We start from the raw sequence: 24,468 nt of genomic DNA on the forward strand, positions 1-24,468 counted from the left end.
CTTCATAAGCACAGTTTGGAGGAAACTTGACCTGCGCTGAGAGCATGTAGCCAGAAACACGGGCACGCACTCAGCAACCCCCTGAGCGTGGCCTGGCGGGTTCTTTCTAATTACGTTAGCACTCGAGGGGCTCCCGTCAATAGCGTCCCCCCCCCTCACTCCTCCCCCGCAAAAAGCGGTCGCACTCCGCTCCGGGGGTGAACGGCTACTGATAACCGCTAACTCGAGGCTACTGTACCTAAAGGGTAGATAAGAGCTTACATTTGTACCTCGGCATCTGCTTGACTCCAAGCAAACTTGACTGACTGCCTCTAGCTCCTCGGTCATGGTTTCGAGATGTGCCAATCTTGTTCACGACATTGAGCTACGGCATGTCTTTCTGAGCTACTTGGGAACGCCGGGGCACCACTCGCCAACTACCTTTCCGACATAGAACCATCAGAACCTTGCGAGTCCGCAATCATGGCCGGCCGTGTGAGACACCCCATCGACGTCAAGGCGCTCGAGAGATACATCGAGGAGCACGTACCGGAGATCAAGACGCCCTTGGAGGTGAAGCAGGTAGGCTGCCCGCTTCCTTTTCTACTTTCCGAACCGGATCGACTTTTCAGTGGGAAATTTCGTCGCCCTATGGATGTGTACACACGCTGACTTCTCGTGCTCGTGAGCAGTTTGGCTACGGCCAGTCCAACCCGACCTACCAACTGACCTCGCCTTCGGGCCACCGCTACGTCCTGCGTAAGAAACCGCCGGGCAAGCTCCTCTCCAAGGCAGCGCACAAGGTCGAGCGGGAACACCGCATCATCGCCGCCCTGTGGTCCACCGACGTGCCCGTGCCCAGGGCGTACTGCCTCTGCGAGGACGCGTCCGTGATCGGGACGCCCTTCTACATCATGTCTTTCCTGGACGGGCGCATCATCGAGGACCCGGCCATGCCGGAGGCCTCGTCGGGCGGCGAACGCGCGGCGCTCTGGAGGGCCGCCGTGGAGACGCTGGCCAAGTTCCACCGCGTCGACTTCAGGGGCGTCGGCTTGGGCAACTACGGCAAGAGCGACGGGTTCTACGACAGGCAGCTCGCGACGTGGAAGACCATCTGCACGGCCCAGGCCGCCACCGAGGACGTCGAGACTAGGAAGCCCGTCGGACAGCTGCCGCACTTTGATGGCTTCCTGAAATTTTTTTCGGACAAGATGAAGCAGCCCGCCGACCGCGGCACGCTGATCCACGGGGACTACAAGATTGACAACATCGTATTTCACAAGACGGAGCCGAGAGTGATTGGTATTCTGGACTGGGAAATGTCGACCGTGGGACACCCGCTCAGCGACCTGGCGAATATGATGATCCCACTCTACACGGCGACCATGAAGGGCGAAGCAAAATACTCCTCCTCGCCCGCATTTCTGCCGGGCGCTACGCCGGGATTACCGACCCCGGAGGTGCTCATGAAGTGGTATGCAGACACGGCGGGCTGGGATCCTAGGCCGGACATAAACTGGGGCATGTCGTTCGCCATTTTCAGGTTAAGTGCCATCTGCCAGGGCATCGCCGCACGAGTTGCGCAGAGGCAGGCGAGCAGCGAGCAGGCAAAGAAACACTCAGAGGCGTTGGGCCCGCTGGCCGAGTTCGCATGGGAACTGGTAGGGACGGAGAAAGACCAGGTCAGGCCGGCAGCCAAATTGTAAGCATTTCATTGTTGCTAGATTGAGCCTGCTAGATTGAGCCTTGGAGTCATGATGTGTAATTTACGCAAGCATCAATAGAAAGTAGGCAGCGCACTGCTCTTGAAAATGTTGAGCAATAGCCTCCTCAAGGCACATCCAGCTCTCCTCCGTGCACCACCGGCGGTCCAACTCTACTCGTGTGTCAGATGTCCGCAATAAATATCGACATTTGGGGCTGTGGATAATGGATTTTGGAAATAAGCTACTTGGTGGTCTAAAGTGAATGAGCATATCAAGAACCGAATTGCCGGTATAGTGGTCGACTGTTTGCAGAGAATTGCTCGCACAGAAGAGCACGTGAAACTTCTATAGCTTTTTTGCTTCTCAGATAGATACGACAATCAGACAAGGTTGGCACAACACTTAGAATCAGGTTGCACGCAAGCGGGAAGAAGGTCAGGAGGAGAAAGGGGCCCGGTGGACGTTTGGCCAATCTGCACAGTGCAGTTTTCATGCACCTGTAGCTTTATACATACTGCTGTTACTGCTGACGCTGCTCGTGATGCGTTAAAATCCCCAATTGAGCGCTCAAATTTGTATATCTACTAGGTAAGCTATTTACCACCGTATGAGTATAAAGTCAACGCTGGATGAGCTGAATGCATGAGATCCATAAATGATTGAGTTTCAAGCCTTGAACCACATTACCTGATACTCGAAGTGAAGCCTGAGAAGAGTGCAAAATGTCTCGGTGATGAGTCCTGAGAGTGAGAGAAGACCTACCCGCAAGTCCGAATGATGAGATCTATAAGCATGGTTTGAGCTTCAGTTGTGAAAATAGTGTGAAAGATCAACAAGGCAAATAACAATTGCTCTGCTCTATTGCGCGGAATAGTCAGAGCCCCTTTCCTCTGGATCCGCCATCCGAATTTCCGGCCCCCCAATGGTGTGTGACGCAGGGGGGTAAAAGTCGGGTCTTGCTGGCGGCCACCTAGGTTGAATCCCGGTTTCGCTTGTCATCAAGGGATTCGGAAAAGGCAGTCTGGGTTCGTGTGCATGATACATGGGGACTTGTCCCAAATATGGCGCCATGGTATTCTCAAATCCTGCGGGGGCTGGGACAGGCGAGCCGAGTGCTCCCATTGAATGTCGGTGGTTGTGACCTGATGGGTAAAGCCGGCCACCATTGGTGTGGTACTTCATATAGCCATCAGTCAGACCTTTGAACAAGGTAGCCGGGAACAACGACGAGTTGAGGATTCACATACCTGACCATTAGGATGTCCCGAAATACCCGGAGCCATAAATAAGTTCGAGCGAGCAGATGGCGGAGAGGCACGTAGGCTGCCATGGCGAGGGCGTGTCCTTCGACGATTCTCACCAACATCTCCAGGCGGTGACCGTCGTTCAGATTGCTGCCACGAGCGGACACTCGGCAGAGCGTCAGGTCTCCGATATGTTGAAGCGGAAGAGGCTTCAGAAGTTCCCCATCGAGCTTCCCCATGGTTGTCACGAGCCCACCCATTCCTACTTGCATGCCGGAGAACCTGCATCTGACTTTGTCGCATGACATGAACGAAAGACTCTGGATCGGCACGATGTTGAGGCTCGGAAGGCAGTTTGTCCCTGCAATACGGGCAACTGTCTGACTCTGCAAACCACTTCTTTATACAGTGGTCACCGAAAACATGTTGACATTTCGGAAGGCGTAGGGGTGCTTCGTTTATTCCTTCCGGAGTCTCCGTGCCAAAGTCATTGTAGCAAATAATGCAAGCTAGAAATATTAGCAAATATTCGGTACAAAGTTTAGAAAACCTACCCCTTTCACTTTCTGGCAGATCTGAGAGCTCCACACTTTCAAGATCTGCTATAGCTTTCCTCGACGCTACCTTCCTCCCAGGGTTCACTCCTCTCATTAACTGAGCAGCACGTAGTCCGCTTTCTCCGGTCGCAGTAATGGCATCTAGCATTCTTGCTGTCATCATCTCTGTCTCATTTGGATCTGAATCCTCATCGCTTGGCGAATCCGAGTTCAAGGCGGAAACATAATATCTATTGTGTGTTTGACCCACAACAGTTCTCTGTGAATTCGTAAACGACTCCGTGGGTCTTTGCGGCATAGGTGGCATGGTGACCGATGAAGATCTTGCGGCTAGGGATAAATTAATTTTTGCTGACATTCGATGATATGATCGACTTTTGAATCTTGCTCAACATACCTGTCGATGATATTTCAGGCGTTCTTGATCGCCCTACATTCGATCCATTTCTTAAAGGAGAAGCAAGGTCTCTGCTGGGAGATGTCACGGCCCGGTCAGTTGATCTGATGAGCAGTTTAGCGATTGCACCATGCCATGCAACTTGAAAGCTTACACGTGAGTGAGTGCAGGTAAACGGCTCGAGCGAGAAACATGCTCAGATGGCCCAGAGTTGGTCGAGGCATTTCCAAGTGGATTTGGACTATAGTGACTTGGCCCAACGCCTCCCGACCTGTCAATACTCGGAATAGTCGGCCGCTGTGGGAAGCGAGGTGTTGAATGTGCATGGCCATGTGGACTGCCCTGTGCACCATAATAATCTCCTGCCACATTCCCGGTCACAAATGGAGGCACAGGCAGCGAATTTGTTTGCAAACCATGTGCTGGGGGCATTGATCCAAGCGGGGCAGTAAATGGAGACGCTTGTGTATACATAGGCATCTGGCGAGTAAGCATGTGAGAATGATATTGTGGGTGCTGCCAGCTATCATGAGGGTTTGGATGCCACCAATTTCCGGTATTTATACTGCTGTGCACTGGGTCATAATGAGACCCGCCACCACCACGCGAGGATGACTGTAAACCCGGAAGTTGATTATGTTCGGCAGCTGCTCGCAGAGCTGGACAAGGTGATTGTTGGTGGTCCATTTGCATTGGTGATAAGCCGCCTCTGTTAGAGGTCGGCGTGGATCGATGCATCACAAAGTCCATGGCTGAGGGATCCATACTTTCACGTCGAGAGCAGCGGCCCGGGATGCAGGCTGGTACTCCCGACCTTGTCTCAACAACGAACCTCCCGAGGTAAATGAAGACGGCTTTTTCTTTTTCTTTTGCTTCGTTGTCTTCTAGAAATGTTGGCAGAGCTCTTTAGTTTCTTAGTGACCGAGTCCGCCGATACTGTTTATTAGTATCGCGATTGTTCATGGAGGTTGAGGCGGATCAAGCACCAAACACAAGTGCCTTTGCTTTCGCAATCCCTATCTTCTTCAAATCTCTTCCTCGAACCGACAATCGAATGACTATAGTTTGTTTCGAGCAGGCGTTGAAGCGCGAAGTAGAGGAGGGGCGCTCGTCCGTTTGCCTGCCAAGGAGATAATCGGCGATACAGTAGCGTACGAGGGGTAAATCTTATGTTCCTCGGACCTCACTACTTGGCCATGTGAATGGGTAGGTGTTTGTCACGAGTATAGGTGAGTGAGTCAAAGTGAGCTCGATATCTTAGGATCGAAACAATAATCAAATGAATATTCAAAAAGTGTAGTTGCTCGAGGCTCTGGGAAGAGGTATCGGTCTTGGTACGAATACTGTATCACTGATAAGAGCGGGACAGTAGATTACTCGGACTGAGACGTGGTTCGTAGTATGGTGCGAAATTAGGATGACGCTTCGTGGCAGATCACGCAAATGAGAATCTCGGAAACGAGTGAAGTTATGTCCTAAGAAGGAAAGAAAGGAAGGAAGAGAAAGAGGAGGAGGAGGAGGCGGAGGAGAAGGGCAGGAGCACTCGGAGGTCAGAGGTCAGAGGTCAGAGGTCTAAGTGTCAGAAGGTCTCCCTGGGCTGTAAGTGGGCATGACAGACCGAGAGGTTGGCGGTTCTGGTTTGTTATTAGTTTTATCAGAATGCGACTAATAAAGCGGAGGAAATATTATGTAGGATCCAATACTTAATCTGTACGAGCTAGCTAAGGTAGAAGGGAGAAAAAAAAAGCGAACAGCATGCGGTAGGTACATGACATGGGATTGGATCTATCATGACAACAAGTCTCAGTTGGGCGTAACTACCCGCAGCGGAATGCCTGGCTTAGGGGACTTGGGTGGGCTTGGGTTTTGAACTGGGCGGCGCTGGTCCACGTTGGCTACCTAGGCAATGTCGGCAAGGTAGATGGACAAACCATCGGGTTAAGGCGTCGTTAGAGGTAATGCAAAATGCGAGAGATCCAAATTGGTAGCATGGGTATTGGCACGGAATACATAGATATCGGCCAAGGAGGGGCCGCTAACGATGGCACATGCATACATACAGTAGGAAGGTGACTGCGTCACCAAATGTTCATCGGGTTGAACCAACCCAGACACTGGAAGGACAAGGCCGGCCGGGCCATGTAGCGGGTATTGTAGCTAGCAAACAGCGCTGCGGTCTGCTGTGCGTTTTTCAAGATTGCTTAGCATTCCAGTCAGAATCGGATCACAACCCCCAAAGTTGAGGACCTTGGTAATTACGGAGTAATTGGTTATGTAGCAAGGTGTACGGACTAATGAACAAGCAAGGTGGCCCTGATGAGTTGGTTTCCAAAGTTCGCCTCGTGCATGGACAGGCCGTTGTGAGCCGCCAAACGAAGGTGCCAAACAGACGATTGATACAATTACACGTTCCATCCACTGGGCCCCCCGCATGTCGCATTTCACTCAGCGCCTCTTCGCACCAAACTCAAGTCTCGATCCGGTCTTGAAAGGACGTACCATGTGTCCCCTTACCGCCGACCATAGCCTGTATGCAACCTCGAAGAGCGCCCCATGACTTGGACACAGCATTCCATCAACCCTTGCATTAAATGGAACAAAAGACCGTGTTTAAAAAGAACCGGCCCCGTCCCTTCCAACTCGCTTTGCAGTGATTTACACGGGTGCCAACCCTGGGTGCGAATCGCCCTTCGACAGTCGGTTTGCATGGGTTTTACAAGCAAAGCACTTCTCCTGTGTCCCTGCCCAGGCGTTCTGATCATTCAAATGCGGGAAAGGAATGCCTCTCGATGGCTTAATTTCCAAACAGGTTGCGTATTGTTAGGTCACCGTGCATGTCTTCTTGCGGTTTGAAGGGGGCAGCCTTTCTGAAATCCACTAGGAGCAGGGTTCGTAATACTACATATTGCTCATTCCATCTGCCACTGTCCTCTTCTGTGCCACGAGATACAATTCGAGACCATTTGGTTCCCGAAATTTGCAGCGCGCTGCATGGAATTCCAGCTGCTTGCAGGCATCGTTGCATTTTTGGTAATGCTTTTGACTGTTGTGGCAATCACTGGGGATAGCCGAGGGAAACGGCGAGTGGGCACAAGGCGGAGAGCATACTTACGCTCTAGTCTAACAATTTAAATGCTTCACCTTTTGAACCTAGCGATACCGAAACATGCCACAGATGGCGACACAACAGAACGCCTTCCTACCACAGGGTTATCTGAGATTTGAAGCGTTACATCCTGTGCCGGACTGACATGCGGTTCTGGATGAATACAAGAGTAGGACTCTTCGCTTCATCCAACTTCCGAGACTTATCACTCAGCGGTCCCATGCTCACAGCGGAGGTTGCCCAAAAAGCAACCCATAGGCTCACGTAAGACAAAGAAGTATCACACATCATACTTTGCATACCGGAGACTCAAGTTGCAGAAATCCGTGGAAACAGTCGCAATGTCATGTAGGCAGCTGGAAAGACACATACATTGCATCTTTGTTCTGCTCACTTCTACTGTAGCATCCGTGGTTTACTGGCAAAAGGCTGAGGATATTTTCCATTATACATAATCTTTCGAACAAGTAAGCCCAAACTAATGATAGTTTCTTCGCAGGACAGTTGCAGATACGACTCTGTGTCAGTTGTCCGAAAGCTTCCCAGTTGGCAATGTGTGTTCCCATATTGCAGCTGTCTTGAGCACCAAGTCAAAGCTGGCAAACAACTTTGTTCCCAAATTTGATGGCAATTTCATGCGAAAAGCGACACAAAACGACACAAAAACAGAGTGATCAAACCGTGCCGAGGCCGTCACTGCTCGGATGTTTGAGTAGACCCTGGTTATCTACGACGACAAGATGCAGCAATGATGCATTAGTAGGTAGTCAAATAGGATTTATGATGGTGGCACTCTTCGGCTTTCTTTTCTTTTGGAATGGCCCTGGCCGTCTGGAAATCGGGGCGAACCTTGATCGTTTCACTTTTGACGTCGGGACAACCTCAAGCCACTTACACTTTCGTCGGGTTGATTCGCTATCGACACGTCCAGTATTTGCTCAATTCCCCCAGACACTTCCAAAACTGCCCGGTAAACTATTGCCAGTTATCCGATTCCTCTAACAATAGGGTCAGTCTATCTGCAAGGCTAACTACTTCCTTGAATACTGCGGTACAAGTAGCCAAGCAAAGACCCATTTTCGCTTCCTACTCTAAGTTAATTAGTCTACTGTCATTCCCGGAAACCATACCAGAATTCTACACACTTCATTGGTTGACAGCCTGATCTAATCGCTTGGCTCATGTTACCTGGACTTACATAGGAACGACGCATGGGCGGACCTTTCTCCATCAAATATCATTATCGACTCTGTGCGGAAATGCCACGACGCATGTGCTGTACGGAGGATCCATACGAGTGTGAGCTCCTGGAGTTTACAGAATTTTGCTTTCATGCTGTCAAGTTATGTTGGCTTCGGCTGAGGCGGCAGTCCCAAAGTGAAACTTCAACTTTCGGAGGGTACTGAACTAACAGACAATAGAGCGGATCGCACCACTGACGCTACCAGATTATTACCCCTCCTTAAGCCCATGGAACGCCGATTCACCGTCTCGATACTGCACCTATTCAACCTTGTTCACTGGGATCATCCATCGGATCTAAAACTATCGTCGCTCGAAATGCTAAGACTATCTGCATTCCTCAATCCATCACACTCGTCATAGAGACATTATCCGCAGTTGTTCGACCCCTCGCACATACGTTGAGGCTCGACTAACGAATGCTTTGCGATTCCCTAACCGTCGGATATGTTATACGGTATCAACGCAAGACCATACGGACAACTTCGCAGAGACATACATGTATAGCGAATGCTCAATCTCGCATCTCAGAGTCAGAGCGATTCTGACCATGATTAATACCAGTTTGTCGTAATTATCAGGCTGTCGTAAATTTCACCATGGCAGCCAAGACGACCCATTACTGGGTGAGGCGACATCCCATGCACCAGCCTGAATCAGCTGACGATAGTCCTCACACCGCAAACGCCGAACCCCGCCAACATGCACCTGACAATAGCGGCCGTCTCTACTTGCTGATTTCAACATGAATATTGAGACACCAAGTCAAAGTAACCCCAGACGGCAATACGTCCCGGCTGATTATTGTGCGTGTCACCGCGAACCCAACCACTCCGTCGTCGCAGCCAGCATGGTCTGCGATGCTAATTTGGAATATAATGACAGCTGATCAGCGTCTCTTTGTCGTCCTGATAAGCGCTTTGCCGCCAAGGAGAGTAGATTCAGGAAGGCGATCCATAAAGCGAGTGGATGATCTGAGGACGATTACGCATGGTGTATTTACGTGTTCATCAGCACTGACTGGATGCAAACATCCGCATACTGGTTGTCCTAACTCAAACCAAAGCCCAACACCTAAGCGACAGCTCAGCTCGTATGGCTACAAGGTACAATGCTAACGCATCGTTTGCCATGCTGCTCCATACACAGTACTTTCGCAACCCTGTCACGTCTCGAAATTGCATGTCTTGCACCCTGACTCGACATATTGCATTCGAGCACTGTGGAGAGCTGATAGAGTTCTCAACCAAGCCAATGGCTTGCGCTTGAGCTGCCGCTCAATCGTTGTTAACTTCAGCTCTGATTCAACGCTACAATTTAAGCGCCAAACTGCTGGTTTTCAATTCAGGTCGTCAAGACAAGACAATACGGCTTACACAAGTTGTCCTATTTGTTACACAATGCTAACTAACAATTGGGAAATGCAGATAGGAAGAACATTCACCAATCTGGAATCAATCTGCCATCAGGTAACGTCAATATTTGCATTCTTATAATTTGATATGAAAGGTGCCCAGATTTCGGGCGTCAGCCTGGAACCTCGTCGAACATCCAGATCGTTTTGAATTACCGATGCCAAAACTTATTTGACTGCTACGTGATCGTCTCCAACAATGCCTTGCACACTTTACCGGAGCAAGGGGGAACAGAAATACGAATCACATAACTGTTGGTTTGAATTTGGGATTTTCATTATCACACAATACTTATATCAGTTTGTATCTTCTCATCGAACTCAGCGGTTGGCCTGCTTAAGAGCAAACTACGATCATATGATCTCGACCAGCAGCGCTCTGGAACAAGCTCTTCATGATTGTCAGAGAAGATGCCCAAAATTAGATATGCTAGGTGACTCTTGCTTTTGTGGCTGCGTAGTTATTTCTGGCTGATAATTGACACATCGCGAAACATTCCCTTGATAGTGCCGAGCATTGTGATTCCTGTCTTTCCGGAACCCAGATGAGGTATCAAAATTTTTTATGATCTTCTTACCTATCGAATCAGGCAAAAGAGGTAGATTAATACGGCCGGAGTGCTCATAATCGTCCTGGCTTCAACGGCCGAGCTATGCAGGTCCTGAACCTAGAAGTCAGACCTTGCTTGCCGAAACCTTCGCATCCATGGAACTCGTCTGAAAGGGTAGATCTAGGTTGTTGAGATGCGGAAGATCGTTCCCCTCTTGGGTGTATTTTTTATGCTCAACTCGGGTGACTCACTTCTACCTTTTTGAACCTATGTCAAACCAATAATAAGTATCGTTGCCCACATTACTTAAATTAGAACCCTCAACCAAGGGTATTCATCGTGCACAAAACGACATTAGCAGATATACCCAGATACAATCGCTCCTGTCCATGTTCTCGAATTTGCACACAATATCCCGGTGATACTCTCCGAGTAGACCTGGTATGCATTTCGGATGCCAATGACGCGTCTTGTATTTGTATATGATAGATAGAAGTCTCGTGGGAAGGATATGGTGTGTTACCCGTAGCAGCAATGTCATATCATGTCAGAATTGCCCGCCTTGCATAGGATAATAGCACCAGTGCGAACATGTTTGTTGATGACCATTTGACTTGTGGTGAAGAACTCTGTGCTTACGGAGTTGCACAGTCTTGATTACATATACTTATAATCCGAAGGTATGTGCCTATGGTTGGACGTGGCAACAAAATTTATCTCAAAATCCCTTGGGTTACTTGTTCATGGTGTACAAAGTCTCTTCCGGGATGTTCGATATGTAGTGATCAGCACACAGCTAATTGTCATTTATTACCGGGGTGATTCACCGCGGCTTATCATTGGGCTACCGTCTCTTGCCATCATAACGTGAATCAAGTACGCAGTCGTCCCTTCCCTTCAATATTTCAGGACTTAAATCACCCAATCTAACACCTTGTGGTAAATTCACCGAAGATCACAAGCACATAAACGGGGTTGCTGCAATTTCTTTCCCTCATTTCCAGCAAAGCGCAACATAACCACTGACAACACAAGAGAGAACGACTCCGAGCAGCGTTCTGGGAGATATTTATCTTATTTCCATCCTTTCATCCGTAATTTCGGAGTAACCTAATAGGCGGACGAAAATGTGCTACACGTACCATTTCCGCTCTCAGAATTGCGGCCACCACTGGTTCCAGATCTCGCAGCCATGCTATCCAGGCTGGGGCTTCCGGTATTGCAACACCTTTGGAGATGGCATCGCGCGTGAGCCCAGCCCCAGGTTCGACACCAGGGCGCCTTGCCCAGCATGCACATGCGGCGGTGGTGGGTACGACAAGAATCAGATTCGCATGATCATGGACATCAAGAATCGCTGGCGGTTGGGACAAGGCCCGTGTAAGCATGACCCGGGGATTGAGTGTGTTATCCTGTGACGGAGGTGAGAGCAAGGAGAATAGAGGAGTGCCCATCGACACTTCCTCCTGGAGGACAGGGATACGGGGCAAGTACGAGACATGCGCATTGGCTGGGTGAGCAGAGGGTATGGTGGAAAGGTTGTGGCATTGAGTTGAGGCTTGGTGCTGATTTGGGACACTTCGACCATTACACAAATGAATGGGCAAAATATCTGATGCCACCGAAGAAGCAGCAGATCTATGGACTGATATTCGAGTGGTCAACCGGAGAAGGAAACCCTGGGCAGCCATGTCGTAAACCCGCGAGTAAGCGCCTCAAACAACAATAATTATCGCCTGCTGGGAGGGGGCGAGGGCCTTTCCCAAGTGTAACGACTGGCAGTATTTGGTTGAGCTACCAACATCTTGTCGGGCAACATCACTCCCACAGTCGCTCTTTCAGTCTTCCACTAGGCCTCATCACGTGCCTAAGCCCCCGGACCAGCAAAAATTTCGGTGCCCGCTTTTTGAAGCATGTCCGACCACACCCACGACACATCCACGCATTGCCTCTAAAGCTGGGCACCAACACTCTCTCCATGCTCCCTACACCAGATACGTCGCATGTGGATTATGAGCGGATCTACGAGCCAGCAGAGGACTCGTTCCTGCTCCTAGACACACTGTCCTCTGCCTCGGAGACTGAATTTCTTCAGTCCCGGTTCGGAGACAATGTATCATCACCACTGCCGCCTCTGGTGGTGGAAATAGGACCGGGCTCGGGCGTGGTGATCGGCTTCGTCAACGCGCACGCGCAGACCATCTTCGGCACCCGACACGTCCTGACGGCCGCCGTGGACGTGAACCGCCATGCCTGCGTCGCTACACGCAAGACGGCGCTCAAGGCGGGCACGGATAACGAGGGAACGCATGGCGTGTTCCTCGACGCGGTGCAGGGTGATCTTGTGGCGCCGCTGAGGAACGGCTGTGTCGACGTGCTGATATTCAACCCGCCGTATGTGCCAACGGCGGAGCTGCCGAGACAGCCCACGCCGGCAGATATCAACGTGGACACGGAGCCGACTTTTGACCATGACTCATACCTGCTGTCGCTTTCTTACGCGGGGGGCAGGGACGGGATGGAAACGACGGATCGTCTGATCGATAGCCTGCAAGAGGTCCTGTCGTGGAGGGGTTGTGCGTACATCCTGCTTTGCGCACAGAACAGGCCAGAGGAGGTCAAGCAGCGGATCAGGGGCTTTGGAAATGAATGGAGTGTCGAGATGGTCGGATCCAGCGGGAAGACGGCGGGCTGGGAGAAATTGCAGATTATTAGGATCTGGAGAGACTAGGCTCTCATGCAATACTGATCTTGATGTTTTGGTCCTCTCGTGGAAAGGTCGGGTTTGTTTTCCCCTTTGACCAAGTCAATAAGGATACCATTAACGAGATTGGACGACTAGTTATTGTCATGATGTGGAAAAAGAAAGGAGCCATACCAGCTGCCCATTGATTCACGTGTAAATCATTTGTTTTAACATGTAGACCGTGCCCTATGAACGCCATTTGCGCAAGTCGACCTCAATGCTTTCGTTTTCAAGCCTGCTCATATCTCAGAGCACCATGGCCAACGTTTTCGGCCGCTTCTTTCGTCTCGTCTTCCCCTCCCGCCTCCTTTCATAACTTTACTCTTCGGATGCTGGTGTCCCAAGCGATAATCCCGAGTCACACGCACTTACTCCCGCGCAACACAAGAGCATGTTTATCTTCCCCTGCCAAAACCACGACCACGTCCTCTGCCGCGGCCACGCATTCCGCCTCTGCCGCCACGCGCGCCAGGGGCACGATCGGCGACCTCCTTGCGGGCCTTGTTCTTGGGCTTCACCGAGTCGTCGATCAAGAGTGTGTCGAGGGGCAACGAGTCCGGCAGGATAAAGTATCGGATTGTGGAGCCGCGGATGTTCATCGTGTCGAGCGGGATAGGGTCTTGGCCCTTTGCCGTCATCTTGACGGTGCGCAGCGCCGTGTTCATCTGCGGCGAGACTGATGTGATTGTGCCATGGATGATGGTGCCTGGTCAAGGAGCAGCTAGTTAGTACCCTCCCCGGGTCGAAAGGAACGGGCAATGGCAGATGGCAGATGGCACGGGGCACGGGGCAGGGGACAGGGGGAGGGGGAGTGTAACGGACCGTTCTTGAGCTCAATGGTCACCGTCTCGTTGGCGCATTTCATCAAGAATCTGGTGGGGAGATCATGGTCAGCTAAATCGGCCTTGATTTGCGCAGATTGGTGTTTAGCACAAATGGTGCAGATAGGATGCAGGATGGGGGCTTACCTGACGAGCTTCATGGTGGCTGAAAATCGGGCGGGCTGGGGATCCTGTTCTGAAGTGAAGTTGTAGACGCGGTTGGCACTGCAGGTTCAATTGATTGCGGTCGAGTTTGGAGCATCAGCCTTGTGAATTTCCAGGCACAAGTCCATCCGGTCAGTTCGAGTCCCAGCGCCCACGCCAAAGAGAAAGAAGAGCTCTCCAAGCACGCAATCACGTGACCCCGCCCGATTTCCCCCCAAGTCAAACATCTTCCGTGGAGAAGGGAGCAGCGCCGGCCGTCAGCGCCACAACAGCACAGCATGACAGGTCCGCTGTGCAAGGTACGAACAACGGGATGATCCAGGTTATCTTGTCATTGACTTCCTTCAAGTGTGTAGTCCGTCTTGTATGACGTCTTCGCCAAAACTTCAACTAGACAAATGCGGGCCGATTCGCTCTAGACTAAACTAAATAAACAAACATGCTGTGGTGGTATCAAAATAATCATAATCGGTGTCGAGGAAATATGCTCGGGCGCCAAACAATATGATGTAGCCTAATATGCCCTCTGTCCTTTGTCCTCTGGCCTGTCCTGTCCTGCCCTGCCCTGCCTTGTCCCTTGTCCTGCCGTCTCATTTGTCCTTCTCAGTCTCGTTTTCCGAGACCTTCTCCCACTCATCCTCTGTGCTGACTCCAGACTTGTTCTCTGGCAATGTGTCCAACCTCTGTTTCAGTTCACCCTGCGGCTCTACAACTTCCACCTCCTTGCTCGCAGACACCTCTTGGATCGGGGATCTTGCCTTGGAGTCCACCGGTTCCACCTCCGTGTCGTCGCTATCGTCGGCGTTTTGCCTTGCTTTCGCCTCATCCTGCGCCTTCTTTTCGGCCTCTTTCGCTTGTTCCTTCTTGAGCTCCGTGGCAAACCAGTTGATCGAGATCCAGAGCCCCCCTGATATGAATGACAGGATCAAGAAGTGGATGCTGTATGTCGCGAGCAACAGCGCGAACAACACCAGCTGCAAGGCAGCGAAGCTAACGTTGGTCGCAATGAGCAACGTCGGCGTGGTGCCCGGAATGAAGATGGAGTTCCATATCTCCTCGAGGAAGTTTGCCATCTTGTGTCGGTTTCTTGGGTTCCGGGTTTGAGGTGTTTGTGCGATAACAGGTAGAAACAGAATCAATAGCCCAGGCAGGAATGCGACACGCTGGCAGCCTCTGGTACGTGAGCTGAGGGGTGACTGGCGTGCAAGCTCTAGGGATGACGTATCCACGGGGGAGAGATAGAGAGAGAAAGGAATCGGGTTTTATAGCCCCGACGAATGTGTTGCAAGACTTGGAGGTGTCGCGATAAAAGACAGCTCGCCTGACGGTAAAGACAACAGAGTCTACTTGACTTGAGGCCAGGTGGTGTTAGGCAGTAATTCTGGAGTCGTCCCAGGAGTTTGGAGTCGAGGACCTGAAAATGATGCAACCAATTTAGCCAGGACTGAACCTGAACCTGAACGCGACCTACAGCACGGATCCGTCCATGCAGTACAAAAGTTCGCAGAACTCGGGCGGATAGTGGGGGGGATGCTTTAGAGTAGTAGTGTCGGGTACCTACAGTACAAAGCAATAGTAACAAAAGTGATGATACCTAGAGTGGGATATGCAGCTCTGGTGGGTTCAGGGTGCTTTCCTAACAACGCGCACAAGTCCAACGTCGCAGTTTCGTGGTCCTGGAAGATGATGTAGAAGAGCTGTACAAAACCTCTCAACGAGTCTCAATCAACAAACTAAGTTATGATACGATTAAACAATGGTCCCGTCCCGTCCCTCAGTTGCGACTCTGCTGGCCGGCTTTGGAAGGAGGGGCAGCGGCAGGTGCTCCGCCGCGCGTCTTATCGACGTGAGCAAGCACCACAATTTTAATGCTACGACTCGCAGGTGACCCAGAACTTGGGACCTGTGATAAGCTCAAGCAATGCGAGGCCCCCGCCCTGCCGGAATCCGAAGTCATCCATTAATCATGCAGAACTCTTTACGTATGTAGTCTATATAAAATCATGGTCTATACTTGGATAGTTTTATTTTTATTTATTTACCTTCATGTAGGGGTAGTCGATTTCTACCAGCAGACTAGAAGTTGTAGGTCGTGTTGCAATGGTACTCTACTCCACAGCGAGTCTTGATATGAAAAAAATTGAAAAAAAAAATTTGGAAAAAATTTGAAAAAAAAAAAAGTGCTCTTTGTCAGCCGTGTAGCTTAGCTGCTGACAGAGGCACATCACGACATTTGTGTCAGACTTGCTTTCGAAACCCATTACGAGTATATGTCACGGTAGCGGCAGCATAGAAGACACATGATGGAGCATTGTTATTGAATAGCAGTGGGAGCTTGTAACAACCACCTCTAGGTTAGACTAGTTGGTGTGGGAGTTTGCGGAGAAAGCTACATACTGTATGCTTGTTAGACTAAGTATATGGCCCCGCGGGTCACTTGCCCGGCAATGCTTGCAGGTGCTCCGCTAAGGTAAGGTAAGGTAAGGTAACGCAACGTAGACCGCCTCACCACACCTCGAGGACCCTGGAGAATCATCGAAACTGGGTTGAGCCTCAAAGAATAATGAACTTACCACAAGTAGGCTTGGGATTGGTATATCTGGCATTGGGCGTACCTTTACATATGGCTCTCCTCCATACTCTCCCTTTACAATGGTATCCATACTCGAAACGTCTTCCTAGCAGAGCAGCAGTAAAAGCGGAAGGGAGCTTCACTTAACATTCGGGAAGGTTGGGCTGTGACTTTAACGTTAACCTAGGTTAGTCTAGTCGGACAGTACTTGACTTAGTACGCCGTCCAAATAATTTAGGTGAGATGTTCCGTTGCGACTAAGTTACCTGGCACACGACCCTCACTTCTGCGAACATTGCAGCTGCAACAGCCAACATCACAGAACCACCAACCACTGGAGGCTAGGTAGATTTGCGACTTTTGGCGCACTGCCCCGAGCAATGGTCTTCCTCTGCTTCATGGTTTGACACATTCTTAGTTCGGCGCGTTGCATTTTCTTGCGAATGACAGCCGAAGCTGGAACTCCCGACAATTTACCTTGCCTTATCTTACCTTACCTTACCTCAGCTATATTGTGTGCATGTAATCAGACCGACTTTCTCGAAACACCGGCGTAGAACACAACATGATTGCCAGCGCCTGGTCCAACTCGTCATGAGGATATAGGCAAGCATAAGCGCAAGTGCAAGCTCAAGCGCAATGGCAAATAGCACGAATCCAGACTTGCCCAAGAGCCCAGTTGTTCCGCTGGCGCACACAGAGTCGGGCTCTAATATAGGAGCCGTACCACCTCTCCCTCCGCCAGTATCCGAGCCGGAGGCGACACTACAGGCATCAACTATGTTCGCCGTGTCGACTATAGCGGAGGCGGAGAAGTGCGCACAGACTGATATTCGAGCTTGCGCTCTTCTAGACCTCCCAGTTGACGTTCTACGATTGATCGTCAAGGAGGTGAGGCTTCCGCATGACCCTCGAGCTTCCATGATATAGGCAGACTGACACTCGTGCTCAACCTCCAGGTCAAGCAGGCGAATGATCTAATCACACTCGCACTGACATGCTCGACTCTCCATAGCCTTGCCATTCCTCATATATATGCTCGATTCGATATTGTCTGGCCCGAGAGTGCGAGCACGCCTTCGAGTTCCAAGAATGTCGATGCTCTTACTTATGGTTTATCCACGCTGTGCCTGGGAAGTAAGTTTGGACAGCGTGCGCGCTGGCTATGCGGTGGTGCCATGGCAGGAGTGGGCACACCAGGGCGACTCGTCGATAATCAGTACGCAAAGTTTACACGGAAATTCGGTTTGGGAAATGGGCCGCATATCTGGGTATCGGATTATAACGTCACGAAAGAGAGTGGGAAGATGCTGGGAACTCTGGTTTCATTAGCTGTCGCCAAGATGGTCAATTTGGAAACCTTCGTTTGGGACATGCCCACTGGCGTCCTGTCGGACGTTTTCATGGCTCTGGCATCTCTGCAGGACGACCCTCCGGGTGGTCACTGTAAATTGGAAAAGGTTCACATACGCTGGCATGAGAGTTGGCAAGGGCCGCACGGGACGGCGTCATCAGAATCGAGCCCGGTCATACAACCGGCAAACCCAGTTTCTGCTCCACAAGTATACACCATTCAGCCTACCTCTCCAGCCTCACACATGTTGACCAGACTATCACCTCCAAAATACGCAGAAAGCCATGTCGAGTATCCAACATTTAGCGTGTTACCACCGCTGAAGAGTCTGACTGTTCTCGACATTAATGAGCTGGCTTATCTGGATGAGATATCCGTCTTGATCGAAAGATCTAAAGACACACTCCAGGAACTTCGACTTGGCATCCACCATAAGGCAATTGGGCAAGATTTTGCGAGTGCTTGGGAAGGGGACGGTTTGCAACAAGTGGACCTGAATGCTCGATGGCCCGGCGAGAGTGCTATTGGTGACAAGCGTCTTGGTGGTGTTCTTGGCGTGGTGGTAGGCAGAATTTTTGAGATCCGGCAGAAACGGCACTCCAGGTCGAAACAGTATAATTCAGGATCTATAACGCCAATCACAGATGACGGCATTACAAGTGGAATCAGTCAGTCTTCGCAAGCCTGGGCAAGTGGAGATGGAACTGGACACCACGGTCTGTCCCCCCAAGACAGCACCGCGCTGGGTGCAGTACCACACTTACTTGCGCAAGACGGACCCGCGGGATACACAAATCCAGAGTTCGGCTCAAAAGTGAAAAAGTCTGGTAAAGACGACCGGTCAAGAAGAAAGCGTCTTGACGGAAAATTGAGATTGCAGTCATTAGAACTGGAGCGGATAACCCTTTCCATCAATGTCTGTTGCAAGGTATTCGACTGGTCCTATTTAACAAGCTTGACGATCCTCAGCTGCAACCGATCCGACGCACTTTGGAAAGCATTAAGGAAGCGCTTTGAGCCAACCCCTCCACCTCATGGTTCTCCTGCGCCGTTGTTGGTCAAGTACCACCTCACGGTGAAGGAACTCCACTGTGATGCCACGACACCTGCTCTTTTGAATTTTATCAGAGAAACTCTGGAGCCCAATACGCTTGAGGTGCTCTTCCTTCAAGATCGTCGGCGATCCGTACCGGCCGTGGTAGGTATCGATGTCGTATTCAAGGTAGTTAAACGGCACCACTTGAGTTTGAAGAAACTATTGCTTGACAGCAACGAGAAAATAGGGCGAGAGCCGTATTCACCTGGCAATCACTGGCGGAGATGGGTCCTCAATAGTGACATGGTTTCATACCTCACTAGTGGCCGAATGAACAACTTGAGGGAGCTCGCAGTGGCGCTCCATTATCGAGACTGGGTAAGCTTCAACGCCCAACTTCTGACAAATAGCCCCCCCCCCCCCGAGAGTACATGGACTCACTAGCATTACTCTTCAGCATCTTTTCCTGCAGAGGCTGCCCAACGTCCTGCAGCTCCGATCAGTTCACGTTCTGCAAATTCAGGATCACATAGGTGGCGCGTTTGAACCCAAAGAGCTAGCGTTACAACTTGTCGACATCGTCACGTTGCGACCTGAGGTACAGCTCTGCTACGTAGGCATCAGAGATAGGTGTTTCGAAATTCTGGAGTGTTCCCCTACTCGGGGAGGAGCGGACCGGTTCGGATCTAACGGCTCAGTGTTCCATCAAACAGGGGGTGCTATCTCGGTCATCGATCTAGACGACGAGGACAACGGGGACGGTTCTAACAATGATAGCGATACAGACGAAACCGAGGACGAGGATGATGATGATGACGATACCAATGTCAGTCATCCCACCGAAATTGAGGATGACTTTACCGAGGTGTCCGACGTGGAGTCAGGAGCCGACAATTTCGATGAACCGGATGACAGCCAATCAGAGCCCCGGCTGCGTCTAAAAAAGATACTGTTTTGCGATGACAAGGTCGCCGTGTTCAAGGCCAGGCACGGTCGAATCTAAATGGCGTGCCTAGCAGGAATCCCAGATGGGGCACATGTGCCGTTGGGGGCGATAGCAGCTAAGCCAGCATTGTCCATGCGGCGTAATGTAAGAGGAATCCTCCTGGGAGATGTCTTGATGTCTCTGTGCTTCCCCAGTATGCCAGTTCTGTTTCGGATTTGGTCATTATGCAAATCCTCTGTCATCGCCACAGATACAGTCCAGCGACGAATTTGGGAGGGTGTGAATTGTAACATGTTGAGCATCATTATTCGGGCCCAAGGCGTATCACCGGTGGATCAAAATGCACCTTCCAGGTTCAAGTAGGCAAGGCGGATAGTAATTAGGGGGAGCGCGTACAAGTGTATTTTGGTGTTCGACGAAAGGGGGCACGAGAAGCGATCATGTGTACTGGGTTGCTACACCCGGAAGATACACTTCGTAGAGAGCGACTTTGACTCTGAAAAATCGTCAGATTAGAAACTGGCTCTGAAGGTTGTCATGCTGAGAGTATTCTCTTGCTCGAGCCTTGGAGACTATCAGACAAGCAGCAAACTTGGAAGTTAGCTAAAAGCGTTACACACTGCATCTTGTCCTACCGAATATGCATAGAAGGCAAATTGGAAAGTTTTGCTTACTCTTCCACGGTACCTTACATTACTGCATCGCGCCTCGCGATTTCAACTTGGAGCTCGAGAGAGCATTGTTTATCTCTAGGAATCCTGCATGTTTCGCAAACTGCAATATCACCCTACCATACTGATTTCGCCTGGTTGCCACCACCACTACCATCGTATAGTGGCAAAGGTGTATGCATAGAAACGTGAACTGCGGCTCGTTAGAATCCTTCTCAAGATACTTTCGTCTGGATGTTCATGGTACTTGCTCACGTTTTCCGCCCTCCCCTTGTAGCCCTTGTCGCCATGCGGTGCGACTGTGTGCCAATATGCAGAGATGATTTCATCATGGGGTAATGAGCTGCAACATCCGGTCCCGAATCTTACCACCAACTAATTTATCCACTCACACTGCTTACTTGCGCACGGCGGCGCAGTGGAAGTTATGGTAGGTAACAAGTACGAGCTGAGCGAGCTGACGGTCTCCAACCCCAAATCCAGCCTCGCTCTCCCCCGTGCTCTCTCCTTCGTTCCTGTTTTCGCCCCAGTCTGTGCTGTGCTGTGCTTATGCTGCTGTGCCGTTCCTGGCCATGTGTCTGACGTCTTCACGACTCGTCCAAACCGTTCAAGTAAAATCGTTCTCACGGCCGTCCGAAATAGCAAGGTGTGCCTCCATTTCAGTATCATATCATCTCCCAAGTAGGGCAGAAGAAGCGAAGACAAAATGGGCCCAACTGCAAGCAAGGTCCAATCCCACGAGCTGCAACCTAATCAAAGGGCGGCCTACAGTAGCTCGCAAGCGTACTCTTCCGGAAAGAGAGTGGTTTCGATCTCAGTCCTAGCGCCAACTCTGCAGTGTGCTTAATATGCACATAACATGATTTATTATATTGTACAACGATGATCAATATGCAATGCTGTAATAGGTGTTGTGATAACGCACTGTAGGACGCTGCATGTTGCTAGCTGATTCGCCAAGAGGTCCGCATTCTGCCAGATGTATTTTTACGGCACGCACATGGCTTACTGGGATCCGTGGTATATATTCTAGGCATATTACAGAATGCTACGCTGTTGGGGAGCTCGGCTCCGTTACTCAGACTTGCTGCAGCCTTGGAGGGGGGTGGAGAGGGTGGGAGATAACGTGGCGCACTTTCTACAGAGGGGTCTTTGGGGGTTCTTTAGTTACTGTTCTGGGAAAATCTTCTTGCCAAATTACAAGATGTGACGCCCTCTCCGAAATCAAGCACTGTGTGAGATGCGCCCGAGAGTTCTGATTGGGTGGGCGGTCTGTGTTTCAAAGGTTTTCTGCAGCGTTCTCAGCTTCTAAGGACAGGGTTCTTTGCGTTTTCTATGTAGATGAAGCCGTGGTGGTAAGGATCATCGATGCTCTCGGTCGTGGAACTGCATGCAAGAATATGGTTGAGGACAGCACCGATGTGACACTAATCTGTGGCCTTCTTGTCTGCACCACGTGTGAACATTGCAACGCTGAGGTTCCAGTGCTTGCCAGCGATAGCTGCTATTGAGGGAGGGGGTTCTTCTGCACGAGTCATCAGGGTGCAGCCACACCAAGATGAACGAACAGTCAGTGTTGACGACGGTGATGCGATGCAGCCAGCCACTTTCGGTCCCTACCAATGACGCGTGATCCTTGTCGGTGCAGCTCTCTTCCGACGTTCTTGTCGACGCTGCGCGACTTTCACAACTCTGTGACACAATGAAGCTTTGCCTCATGAGCAGCGTATAAGAAAGAACATGGGTAAGGCGAGCTCCGCGCAGCAGATTCTAATTTCGCAAAACACGTGGGAAATAGGTCGGCGATCTCCTACCCGTTTTTCTTCCCTTGCAGAATCTGGGTTCTTCGCAAAAGCTATTTTTAAGTCCACGTTGTACGATAATTGCAGGAACAAAGTCAATGACAATCAGGTCACAGAGATTCAAGCTTAGTCTACTGATCCTTCTGTGGAGCTTTCCTGCGTCAACGGCGAGGGCTCGATGCGCGGTAGATAGGCGGGATGATCCTTCGCCCTGATTTCTCTGGTGTTCGACGAAGGTGGCTGTGCCCAAAGTGTGAAAGTGTACGAGCTTGTTTAGTAGCATGCAAAGAACCAATGCGATCAAGTTGAAGAGCTCCTGTAGGTATCTCTTGCGTCGTATACCCCGCACGGACGCCGAACGGTCGATCCCGCCACTATGTCATTGGCGGGCTGTATTGCTGAGTACAGCATCTGCCCGTGGAGAACTTGGAGAACTTGGAGAGGAACTTGGGGGCGGGTGATCGACCGGACAATCATAGCTTCTTCTGGTGAAGCGTCGTGCGTCTATTTCAATGACAGGAACAGGGGAAACGATAGGATCGTGCTCAAATATCACCACGTACTAATATCCTAAGCGGTTTGGAGCATTCTATGTCGTCTTGACCGAGTTCACAGGCATGACGTCGGACCACGTGGGAGACGGGTGTCATGGCTAAACACTGTCAATTTGCTCGGTCCCTTCCGGTCCCAAATCAATCAGCAGTCCTTGCCCATGTTCAGAAATAAGTAGATTTTCCAAGCGGGAGCTTGGATCTTCGGCGAGGCCATCAAATAGCTGCCTCTTTGGCCAAACTAGTCGGCCGCAGCGACTGCTCATCACGGTAGATAGACAGGAGGAGTTCAGTGTCATAGGATAAATTGCAGCTGAGATGTTCAACGTTTCAGGTTCCTCCAATGGCCAACGATGACAGAGGGAGCTCGATACTCAGCGGCATGATAGAACGTTGCAGCAAGGTGGTAGATGCACCGATGCTCAACTCCTTCAACGTGAAAATTAACTGCATATTTTAAGGTCACAATGAAAGAACACGTGGGCTGACTACTCAAGTGCACAATCAGAAATATGCTGTGCAAGATGCATCTGCCTGTCGTCTCCGCCTATTGGAGGATCTTTTAGCATAGTGCTGATGATGGGGACAGCTGGGGAAGAGCTACGAGTGACAAAAGTGGTGATAAGGTTATCATTAGATGATGTCTATCTGTTAAGCAGGACCTTCTGATTCGCTGTAACATTTGTGCACCACTGGTCTGTGACACATCCCGCGTTCATCAATATTAGGGGTCCCATGGGGGTACCATAGTAGTGCAGGTGAGAAATGAAAATAATACGGAGAATATGTGTTGGTGGGGTAGGCGTATGAGAAACGATCCTCAGTACATGTTTCCTCGCCATAGCTCCCTGCCAGGGCATGCAGATATGTTTGAGAATGTGTGAGGTCGACTCAACAGTAGTACGCTCTCGTGGCAACAGGGTTCATGAGGGGGGTGCGCCCGTCACGCGGAGAACAACTCGGTCTCTTTCTCAACTGAGAGGGTTGTCGCAAACAAGGTACGGGTACTCTGGAGGGATTGGCTCAGATGTAACCTTTGCATATATGAATGCAGACATACTGAAGTCATTTTTAAGTAAATCGCTTTCTATTGGACCAGCAGCCGGGTTTGGCATGGTTGAGTAGTACTATGGCTTGACAGAAGCACCACTCTGCGCCGTCAATTTGCCGCCGCGTTACCTGCGCCGCTAAAATGCAGATAGCGTCCAGGAAGTCCAATTACGTGGCTCGCCTCTCATCAGAAAGTCCAACGGCATTTTGTCAGACATATCCGCTGCGCAATCATGTGCGAAGGGGACCCTGGGGGGGCCCTCGGAACCGAAAGATGATAGAAGTCGATGTCAGGGTTCTTACCCCCGTATACAGGACGCTATCCTAACGCAGAGACAGTGAATTGTCTCAAGTGCCGATGAGGCTAGTCTCCGGGAAAGTGAGGATCATGCAAGAAATGGAAAGGCTTGATGGCGCCCTTGTGCCGTGAAGGAATCGATTCCTCCCGTCGCCATATGCGAGCGGCACAGCGGTCCAAAGCCACACCCGCGAACAGTACTTTGCACAAGGGGGCTTACTTGTTCTGCTATCTGCCTTGAGTGTTATGCGATGGATACA

General features: G+C 50.6%; 7 protein-coding genes across 7 annotated transcripts; 3 read left to right on the top strand and 4 right to left on the bottom strand.

Annotated features, from left to right (window-relative positions):
* Positions 1-462: 462 nt before the first annotated feature.
* On the top strand, positions 463-1,820 carry BKA67DRAFT_667059 (phosphotransferase enzyme family protein; the record flags this gene model as incomplete). Its single annotated transcript, XM_046108606.1, has 2 exons — positions 463-561; positions 669-1,820. The coding sequence occupies 2 exons, from the start codon at positions 463-465 to the stop codon at positions 1,683-1,685; spliced, it is 1,116 nt and encodes a 371-aa protein (XP_045964322.1). The 3' UTR covers positions 1,686-1,820.
* Positions 1,821-2,543: 723 nt separating this feature from the next.
* BKA67DRAFT_530309 (uncharacterized protein) lies at positions 2,544-4,315 on the bottom strand (the record flags this gene model as incomplete). Its single annotated transcript, XM_046099223.1, has 5 exons — positions 2,544-2,861; positions 2,933-3,438; positions 3,484-3,816; positions 3,884-3,987; positions 4,038-4,315. 5 exons carry the CDS (start codon positions 4,313-4,315, stop codon positions 2,544-2,546), a joined length of 1,539 nt encoding a protein of 512 aa, XP_045964323.1.
* A 6,674-nt stretch (positions 4,316-10,989) lies between these two features.
* On the bottom strand, positions 10,990-12,031 carry BKA67DRAFT_43400 (uncharacterized protein). Its single transcript, XM_046096876.1, has one exon. The coding sequence runs from the start codon at positions 11,885-11,887 to the stop codon at positions 11,285-11,287; it is 603 nt and encodes a 200-aa protein (XP_045964324.1). The 5' UTR covers positions 11,888-12,031; the 3' UTR covers positions 10,990-11,284.
* A 143-nt stretch (positions 12,032-12,174) lies between these two features.
* BKA67DRAFT_510383 (uncharacterized protein) lies at positions 12,175-12,927 on the top strand (the record flags this gene model as incomplete). The annotated part of the gene is made up of 1 exon (XM_046097322.1): positions 12,175-12,927. One exon carries the CDS (start codon positions 12,175-12,177, stop codon positions 12,925-12,927), a length of 753 nt encoding a protein of 250 aa, XP_045964325.1.
* A 410-nt stretch (positions 12,928-13,337) lies between these two features.
* BKA67DRAFT_589794 (uncharacterized protein) lies at positions 13,338-13,924 on the bottom strand (the record flags this gene model as incomplete). The annotated part of the gene is made up of 3 exons (XM_046104509.1): positions 13,338-13,648; positions 13,765-13,814; positions 13,911-13,924. The coding sequence occupies 3 exons, from the start codon at positions 13,922-13,924 to the stop codon at positions 13,338-13,340; spliced, it is 375 nt and encodes a 124-aa protein (XP_045964326.1).
* Positions 13,925-14,518: 594 nt separating this feature from the next.
* On the bottom strand, positions 14,519-15,001 carry BKA67DRAFT_653396 (ER protein Pkr1-domain-containing protein; the record flags this gene model as incomplete). The annotated part of the gene is made up of 1 exon (XM_046106358.1): positions 14,519-15,001. The coding sequence occupies one exon, from the start codon at positions 14,999-15,001 to the stop codon at positions 14,519-14,521; it is 483 nt and encodes a 160-aa protein (XP_045964327.1).
* A 2,138-nt stretch (positions 15,002-17,139) lies between these two features.
* Positions 17,140-19,893, top strand: BKA67DRAFT_653397 (uncharacterized protein; the record flags this gene model as incomplete). Its single annotated transcript, XM_046106359.1, has 3 exons — positions 17,140-17,391; positions 17,460-19,268; positions 19,348-19,893. 3 exons carry the CDS (start codon positions 17,140-17,142, stop codon positions 19,891-19,893), a joined length of 2,607 nt encoding a protein of 868 aa, XP_045964328.1.
* Positions 19,894-24,468: the final 4,575 nt, after the last annotated feature.

The sequence above is a fragment of the Truncatella angustata genome, assembly GCF_020726525.1.
Source record: "Truncatella angustata strain MPI-SDFR-AT-0073 chromosome Unknown BKA67scaffold_1, whole genome shotgun sequence".
NCBI lineage: Eukaryota > Fungi > Ascomycota > Sordariomycetes > Amphisphaeriales > Sporocadaceae > Truncatella > Truncatella angustata.